The 9,841-nt window shown below is 44.1% G+C and overlaps 1 protein-coding gene across 1 annotated transcript; it reads left to right on the plus strand.

Annotated features, from left to right (window-relative positions):
• Positions 1–8,555: 8,555 nt before the first annotated feature.
• LOC135974634 (olfactory receptor 10A4-like) lies at positions 8,556–9,512 on the plus strand. Its single transcript, XM_065563055.1, has one exon. It carries the CDS (start codon positions 8,556–8,558, stop codon positions 9,510–9,512), a length of 957 nt encoding a protein of 318 aa, XP_065419127.1.
• The last annotated feature ends 329 nt before the right edge of the window (positions 9,513–9,841 follow it).

The following is a 9,841-nucleotide window of genomic DNA, read 5'->3' on the forward strand; positions in this document are numbered from 1 at the left end:
CACATTGCCTCCATTTCTACTAACCCTGACATCCTATGTGTGTATCATCACCACCATCCTGAGAATCCCTTCCACCACGGGGAGGCAGAAGGCATTTTCCACCCGCTCCTCTCACCTCATTGTGGTGACAATTTACTATGGAACCCTAATGATTGTGTACCTGCTACCGAAATGCAACACATTAAGCTTCCTAAACAAAGTGCTCTCTCTTTGCTACACAGTCCTGAATCCCCTGGCAAACCCCCTCATCTACAGCCTGAGAAACAGAGAGGTCATGGAAGCCTTGAGCAAAGCAGTCAGTAAATATGTGGCTTTCAGAAAAACAGGCAGAGACTACTAGAGAATAACTTTGCCTAAATCAGCCAGGCAGCTGTGAAAACCTCAGGCTATCAGCCCCCATTGAAATTGAGTTGAAAACCCCCAATGAAAATCTCACCTGTAATGTGAAAAAGATGGAGATGTTCTGTATGGAGTTACTGAGAGAGTGTTTACAGTTCCATGCTGTTTCCATGTAACACATCATAGAGGAAAATGAAGTTGTGGACAGCTCTGTCACTCTCTCATGTTCAGCACTGATACACTGAGCATGGTGGTATTTTTGTCCATGGTCTTGGCTAAACATTCAACCTATGTGAGGAGTGTGTACAGCGTTTGAAACTGCACAGGGCTGACATTGTGCAAGGCACAAAATCCACTAACGATCAAAGTAAATCTCTTTTTATGTCTCCTGTTCATTGTTTCTCTGTGTTAGATAATAAAGTTTTATTTCTATTTGACTATCTGAATTAGATTACAAAGCACAATGGGTGACATCATGTTTTGTGCTGCAGTTCTTGTGACCCGAAGGACACAATGGACAATCCAGCAGGAACTCGGGTCATAGTTGTCCATGTTAGTGGAAGGACAAGGGAGGGAGGTGACCATAACCATATTTCCATCATGGAGTTTAACTGGGCACCAGGCAGAATTGAGACAATTTTAACCAAATTTTATTTCCATAAAAAAAGCTGGTTTTGATCAAAATTATTTTTGGACAATAAAAATACTAACTCCTGGTGCAGCATATATGGGGACGTAAACCTGGGAAATCTGGCATCCGTGAAATTGTGCTTATTGTCATCATACTCCTCTGCAACCCCACCTTCCCTGCACTCACACAGGCTGGATGCAACCGGCCAGGCCCCAGCAGTGCCCTTTGGACACTTCACCAGAAACAGCTTCATATCTCTTATCTGGGCTAAACCCGGGTGGGACTAGCTCCAACAAAGCACCAGCACCAGGCTCACAGGGCACTTGGAGGCTGGGAACTTGGGCAAACAAAGAGGTAGACTCACAAGTCAGGGGCACTGGGACTGTCCAGACCCAGGTAGGGGTTTGCCAGGCCACATGTTGAAATGAGGCCATTTCTGGGGTCGGGTCTGTCAAACGGGCACCGAGGAGGGATTCAGCCTGTGACCCTGCAGGGCAGAAGCTGCTTTGCTCCTGCCAGCTGCACAGAGCATTTCAAAGGGAGGGGACTTGTTACAATGAATGTCCCTAAAACTGATTGCAATGAGTGCACGTCCCGAGAGGGTTAGTTCTCAGGACACAGTGTCAAGACAGCCTGGGTGCCATAGACAGCTCTGCTCCATGGAGGGCCTTCCCCTCGGGCCATGAGGCAAGCTAGGGCGAAAGGAAGAGGCTACAACCTACCAACGGGCAGAACTCCTGTGATGTCAAAATGGCAGTGCTGGCTCAGTGTCTGGAAGCACGTCAGGGCTTGTCCAGGGGTAGGGGAGCTGGGCACCAGTGAGAACGGTAGGACTTGAGCCCTGCAGAAACCATTTTCCAAGGGACCTAACAGAATTAGGCACCCAAATCCCTTTGAAATGGGAGTTGGATGCTTAACTCTCTTAGATACCTCTGAGAATCTCAGCTTCGAGAGTAACTGGAATTCTGTCACGGTAGGTTCTGTCATCAAATGCTTTTCGGCTGTGTATGTGTGTGTGTCGTGTTGTCTCCGCTCTGCACAGTCTCAGGCTTTCTCTCATACAGGTTCAATCTATTCATTTCCAATGGAAACAGACCCCACAGCAACAGAAATGCACTGGATGGATGGGAAACACCTGCTAAACCTTTGAGAGCCACTGCTATTGTATGTGCTTTCACAGCCACTAATGTTGCAATCATGCTGTTGTACAGTTTTGTTCCCAGTGTCTCTAATTTGGAACAGCGCACACCTAGCAGTAGATAAGAAATGAGGAAAGATGTGATTATGCTGTCTAGGGTCACTAGAGAGTAGAGGAGTGGGATAGGTGCAGTGGTGATGCCCAGTGGATAGCATCCAAAGTGGAAGTCAAGAAAAGTGAAGTTATGATGCCAAATGACCAGCAAAGGGAAGTGGAAAGAGGTAAAGCTGTATAATACAGATTAGATGGCATCAGTGTAAATGGTGAGGAAAGAATTTTGTGTATCAATGGACCTCGATGCTATGTAATGAACTGGCAATATCTTTAGAAACCAAAGTGAGAGGAATGTTAGTGAGCAATGTATAATTGACGATTTTGAGGAATTCTGAAGCCATGTTAATAAGGGAATCAGAGTCAGCCAGCCTAGCTAATCCTAGGTTACCAACACTACCTAAAGATAGGAAAAGTGTACCATGGTGGAATGATGACCAACGGGGACACAAGAGCATCAAGGATGGAAAGAGGCAGCTACAACATCCACTGTAGTTAACTTCAGAAGAGAGCAAAGGGTAAGAACAGAGCAATAGACGGTCATTCTGTGTAATGAACCCCAGGGGCAGGAGATTGAAAGAAATGAGGAAAGGTCCGTCATATTGGCCAATATATTTCAGAACAGGATTAAGTCATGTAATGTGAAAAGGAAAGGTCAGTGATGCTGCAAGGTGTCCACTAGAGGGCAGCACATTCAAAGCAGGAGAAATTGGCAGCTATTTTCTGAAATGTCCAGTAGGTGGCAGCAGATATAGGCTTAATATTATTTATTATTCTTATTAACAGGCCATCACCTAGAGATTCATCATTATGTGAAGTATTTTCCACTGTGGGATTTTTTTCCCTTTTATAATTGTAAGCAAGGTCTGCATGAATTCTCCCCTCACCTCTAGTGATGAACTGGGGAAGAAGACTTCAGGAACTGACCTTGTTTGCATAGACATGCCCATTCTGCCTATGCACGATGGAAATTCTTTGCCCAAATAATGACTTTTCATGGTGTTGGATCACAAGTCACTATGTTATTGGAGCAGGGGTAATAAAGGGTTGTGTATCCTTATGCAGGGATCAAGGGTAGCAGAACTGTACTTGGCATACCCTGATGGAGGGACTCACCCTCAGCTAAACTGCATTCAGTAAGCAGAAGACAGGGGTGCCAAAGCTGAGTGGAATTCAGAGAGGGCGGGGACAGGTAGTTTGTGGTGTGGCCTTCTTTTCTCCACTGTTTAATAATAGAGTTTAGTAAGACTCACTTGAAAGTCTTGTTGTAAAACAACAGAATTGAAATCACTAATTACCAGCTCTAAGCATTAGACCTGTTTTACAGCAGTGTCTCTGATGCCAGAAACTGTCCAGCCTACACTAGTAGTTGGGCTTCCCACTAACAGCTGAAAACACAGAGAACTGTGTTAAGTTGTGGGCCCTCAAACCACTCCAGAGTGTACAGGGAGTGGCTAGTGGAGCGGCAGATGTCAGGGGAAGAACCTGGGCAGCGGAGCGAGCAAGGTGCGTTTTTCTCCCCAACTCCCCGAGGTGGGAGGTGAACTCACGCAGATGCATTTCTGAACTCTGGGTCTTTAATGACCAAGGACAATAACTGTGGGTGGGTTGTGGTGAAGAGAGGGGCACGCTAAAGGAACTTTTGGTTGCTGGACTTAAGAACCTGAGGCACAAGGACACTGCCCAACGTACTTTAGGTTGGGTGTTTTGCTCATGATTTTATGTTATGAATCCTGCTTGCAGCGTTTTCCCAAGTTAATGCCGGGTTACTTTCCCCCTTTTTATTAAAACTTTCTTTTCCGCTCTCAGACTCTGTGCTTGTGAGAGGGAAACTGTTGCCTCTAGAGGTGCCCAATGGGTAGTGTGAAATTGTCTCAGGTTACTGGATTGGGGCTGGATCCAGTTTTGTGTTGTAGTGTTGGAAAGGATCCCTTAGATATTGAACCCAGCCCCTGTTGTTGCCGACTCCAACTGGCAGAAGGGTTACATAAGGAATCGATATATCACATTGGGCAATGTTTGCAACAAAGATTTGGAGACACAAAATTAGTCAGCTAAAAGCTAGGTTGAAGTGGGACCCTTATTAAAAAGTTCAAACACCATCACCATAAAAACAAACAAACCAACCCCAAAATGGGTTGAGAATAATGTTTTCCCAATCTATTTTGCAAGCAAATTAATAATAAATAAATCAAGTGGTTTGTTGCTGATAATCTGAAACAATAATTTTATTTGGCTTCATACGAGAAAACTTGGGTTACAAAAATGAGAACTTCATGCTTTTATACCGACTTCTGGAAAGCAGGTGTATGGAGACAATATAAAAATAATTTCAGGAAATGTGTGTGTGGGGGGGAACTGCCCTCTAGTGGATGGAAATAGATCCTTTCAAATGTGCCCTCTTCAACTAGTATCTTATTCAAATATTCCAGAACTCAGATACTGGTCTGTGTTTTGAGCAGAATGACCCCAGATTTAACTATTCTCTTTTCATAGGAATTGCCAGACTGGATCAGAAACTAGGTCCATCTAGACTAATATCCTGTCTGACAGGGGCCATAACCAGATGTTTAAGAGGAAGATGGAAGAATTCCATAGGAGGTAGAGGTGGAATAATCTGCTCCCCATATAGCTCTCACTTTGGTCTCTGTTACTTAGAGATTGGCTCAAGCCCTGAAGCATGAGGTTTAATATCCCTTCCAGAATGTTGGTTGTCATTAATTATGATATCTCTGGACATTACTGATATCCATGTAAATATCCAATCCCTGACATTGCAAACAGTGATGCTTTGCCGTTTAATAATGACCATGACATGCCCACAGGTTACTTACCTTAGAACAACTCCTGTGCAGTTACTCTGTACATAGGGCTGCTTTTCACCAGCTCAGGTATTTCAATTAGGATGTGACTTCGAATACATTGTCTCTCTCCTTATCTCTTCAGTCAGTAATTCCAGGGATAGGGGAGACTAGTTAGACATCCCCCAAATATCCAGGTTCCATTCTGTCACCAGGCAGGGGCTCAAAAAGAGATGACTATAAAAGGACAAATTTATGGAAAACCCTTCCAAACTGTCATCTCTACAATCTCACTGGCACTTTTGCAGGTTCAGTTTTGAGAATTCCTCAGTGCTGCTTGGCATGAATATTGGCCAAATCAAAGAGATCTGAAAACCTAAGAAGTTTACTTTAAAACAGGATTGCCCCCAAAAGTGGTCACTGTGCATAATCCCAGTAGCCTCAGGACAGAGAAGACTGGACATTTCCTTTCCCATTTCAAACGATTTATTTTCTGTTCCTTTGGGAGAGACAGGAACCTCTCAGAAATGAGAATCCAACACAAAGAATGCTCAGGCAACCCATAGGGCACATACTAGGAACGACAATGGATATATAGGGAAGTTATTGCAATAGTTATTAGGATACAGACCAGTGGGCTGTTGCATCAAAAATATGTAAACACATGATGCAATAGCATTAGAAAGAAGCACAGTGACACTTGTCAGAGAGGTCATGCAGAGAAGTACCCTGCCTTGCCCAGCTCCACTCACTGGTGATGACCCAGCTTTCATCCTTAGTGTCCTAGGCTGAAAATATTGTGTGGGGGAAAGGTCCTTGCACACTAGTCCTGCTCCTGGCATACGGGCAAAGATCAGTAAAAGAGGGGAGACACTGCTTGTTGTCTGTGGCCACCTCTGTTCCAGGACTGGTGTATATAGTGTAAACAAATGAGTTACACTAAGAGGCCACATCACTGGATTCTCCTCCAATGGGAAACTTTGACGGTCTGGGTGGTTTCCCAGGGTACAACCTGGAACTCTGAGACCTGCTCTGCCCCCTGAACACACTAGCCTGGGATGTCTTTCACAAGCTCTGCTAGTGACAAGAAGCAAACCCCTCCAGCTGCTGTTATCACTCAGTCCAGCATCAGGTGGAGCCCCACACCCAGTTAGATTGCATGAATGCTCCCACAGCCACTCATAAATCTCACAGAGAAAGACACCAAACGGATCTCACCAGCTCCCAGCCTTCTACCTCAGGAATGTACCATCTTGGACAGAACAATACCAATTTATTAATTGATTCACCACTTACTTCAAGGGAAAGTGGACATGCACAGACTTTGCCACCTGAGGAGATTTACCAAACGCTTCAGACAAACTCACTGATGAGGATAAACATAAAAGTAAGTTTATTGGCTACAAAGGATAGATTTTAAGTGATTATAAGTGATAGGCAAACATTTCAGAGAATTTACCAAAAGAAATAAAAGCAAAACACATTCTAAAGTAATCTTAACACTCAGTACCCTTACAACTTAGATGCTTCTCACCACAGGCTAACTGGTTGCCTTTCAGCCAGGCTCTTGCCTTTGATCAGTGATTCAGTCGCTTGGTGGTGGTGGTTTGTAGATGGAGGTTGAAGAGAGAGAGCATGGAAAATGTCTCTCACTTTTATAAGGTTCTAGAGGAGAGCTGAGTAACAGGCTGTCATGCTGGGAATTCGACATTAGATGCCAGCAGAGTAGAGGAAATGAAAGGGGGGGCGGTCAGAAATACTGACTAGTTACCAATAGATTTCACAAGCCAATAAAATAATGGGAAAGTTATACTGTAAAATGGCCACTAGGTGGCAGCATAGAGCCATTGGCTTAGAAGGGACCGCAAGGGTCATCTAATCTAACCCCCTGCCAAGATGCAGGATTTGTTGAGTCTCAGCCACCCAAGACTGATGGCTGTCCAGCCTCCTTTTGAAAATTTCGAGGGAAGGAGATTCCACGACTTCCCTAGGCGATCTGTTCCATTATCCTACTGTCCTTACAGTTAGATTAAATCTCAGGAAAAACTTTCTAAGTCTGCTATGCTGCAATTTGAACCCTTTGCCTTGTCCTGCTCTCTGTCCAAGAGAGAACAAAATTTCTCCTTCTTTTTTATGGCAGTCTTTCAAATATTTGAAGACCGCTATCATGTCCCCCCTTAACCTCTTCTTTTCTAAAGTAAACATACTGAGTTCCTTCAGCCTTCCCTCATATGGCTTGCCTTCCATCCCTTTGAACTTCTTTGTTGCTTGCCTTTGGATCCTCGGCAGTTTCTCTACGTCCTTTCTATACACTGGTGACCAAAATTGGACACAGTCTCCAGCTGAGGCCTAACCAGAGCTGAGCAGAGCGGTATTATCACCTCACAAAACTTGCATGTTATGCCTCTGTTTATGAAACCTAAAATTGCATTTCCTTTTTTGCAACAGCATTGCATTGCTGACACCTGTTGAGCTTGTGATGCACCACAACTGCCAGATACTTCTCAGCAGTGCTGCTGCCAAGCCAGTTATCCCCCATTCTGTATTTGTGCATTTAGTTTTTCATCCCTAAGTGAAAACATGTTGTAAGGGTGATATAATGTACTTACACCACCCCTTTAATAATATTCAATATATGCTGCCATATAGTGGGCATTTCTGAAAATAGCTGCCCTTATAACAGGCCATCACCTTGGATAGGCATCTTCCAAAAATGTAAGCTGGTGTTTGTTCATGATCTCAAATATTTGACACATAGGTTCATTAGACTTAAAAAAAGTTACAATTATAGAAGTCACGCTGTACAAGTCCCATTGGGCATTGTTAGCTACAAAGCTTTGGAGACACAAAATGAACCAAGTGGGAGAACTGCTGAAGTGGGACCATATTAAAAAGCATGACAACTGAATACAAATATGAGGCAGCATTTACGCTTTGTAAATCGAAGGGGAAGCTCATTTTCCAAAGGTAGATCAAATGCACCTGCTCATTCCTTCAGGTAACTGCAGTTCTCTTCAATGAGAAAATCCAGTTTCTGCAGAAAGAGGAGAGACAAGAACCTTAACTAATGAACCTAAGTCCTGGTGGCCAAGTCCTGAGAAATAAGACTCATCGCTTAAAGCTTGAGCTGTGCTGTGGTTACAGGTGAGCACCATCTTCCTTCCTGACCACCAAACAGGGGCATGAATGTGTTTTGTGAATATTAGATGGACAAGGTGGTGTTGTAAAATCTTATATTGCACTAACTCCTGTTGGTGGAGTCGAGAAGCTTTTGAGCTACACAGACCTCTTCAGGTGAATATTAGCAGTTTTAGCCTCATGTTCCCACAGCAGTGCCAGTCGACGTTCATAGCACCATTTCACAGAGATGGAGCTTGAGATCCATGTTTAGTGACATGTCCTCAGCTAGTGACCAGGAGAATGAAGGGAGTTTCTGAATATTTATGGAATTAATTCATGACACTAGATTACCTTTCAGCTCTTTGTTCTTCCAATTCAATTGCACAGTTTTCTTTATTGTTCCTTGACTCAACCCATGGCAGACAGAAACTGGAGAAACCAAACGGCTGTCACAGAATTTATCCTCCTGGCATTCGGGGAACTCCCTGACCTGCAAATTCTTCTCTTCCTCATCTTCCTAGTGATCTACATGGCAACCGTGGCCTGGAACATGCTCATCATTGCACTAGTTATGGCTGATCAGCAACTTCACAACCCCATGTACTTGTTCCTAGGGAATTTGTCCTGCTTGGAGACCTGCTACACCTCCACCCTCCTGCCCAGGATGCTGGCCAGTCTCCTGACTGGGGACAAAACCATCTCATTCAGGGGCTGCTTCTCACAACTGTATTTCTTTGGTTTTCTGGCAGCTACAGAATGCTGTCTCCTGGCAGCGATGTCTTATGATCGGTATTTAGCAATATGTAAACCCCTTCACTATTCAACTCTTATGAATAACAGGTTTTGCCTCCAGTTGGCTGCTGTGTCATGGTTAAATGGTTGTTTGGCTACTACACTCTGTGTCTTATTCCTATCACAGTTAACATTCTGTGGTCCGAATGAAATTGACCATTTCTATTGTGATCCCATCCCACTGAGGGAACTCTCCTGCAGTGACACACACCTGAGCATATTGGTGGATTTCATACTAGCCTGTGTATTCACCCTGCCTCCATTCCTACTAACCCTGATGTCCTACATGTTTATCCTTGCCAGCATCCTGAGAATCCCTTCCACCACCGGGAGACAAAAGGCCTTTTCCACCTGCTCCTCTCACCTCACTGTGGTGACAATTTTCTATGGAACCATAATGATTTTCTACATGCTACCGAAAAGTGATACACTCAGAGATCTGAAGAAAGTGCTCTCTCTTTGCTTCACGGTCGTAACTCCCCTGGTAAACCCCCTCATCTACAGCCTGAGAAACAGAGAGGTCAAGGAAGCCTTGAGCAAAGCAGTCAGTAAATGTAGCTTTCACCAAAAAAACATGTAGAGACTCTGAGATAATAATTTAGCCTGAGGTTTTGAAAGCTGCCTGGTTGTTGAAGCGATGCACTGTAGCTCATAATAACATCCTGTAACCCCCATATTCATCTTTTGTATTTGGTTTTGATATTTCATACAAAACATTCCTTGTAAGGTATCATGATCTGCTGAAACTCATTCTTCTGTCAAAATATGTATATCATCATTGTATACATCAGAGGTTCCCAAAGTGGGCAATACCGCCCCCTGGGGGGCACTGGAACGATCCAGGGGGGCAGTAGTCGCCTTGGGTGCAATTGGGGGGCGTTGAATAAAAATAAGGGGGCGGTGGAAGCA

The sequence above is a fragment of the Chrysemys picta genome, chromosome 12 (genome assembly GCF_011386835.1).
Source record: "Chrysemys picta bellii isolate R12L10 chromosome 12, ASM1138683v2, whole genome shotgun sequence".
Classification (NCBI taxonomy): Eukaryota; Metazoa; Chordata; order Testudines; family Emydidae; genus Chrysemys; species Chrysemys picta.

Bases quoted from the DNA above. Each gene is read 5' to 3' on its own strand.
- LOC135974634 (XM_065563055.1), top strand. From the start codon at position 8,556: ATGGCAGACAGAAACTGGAGAAACCAAACGGCTGTCACAGAATTTATC.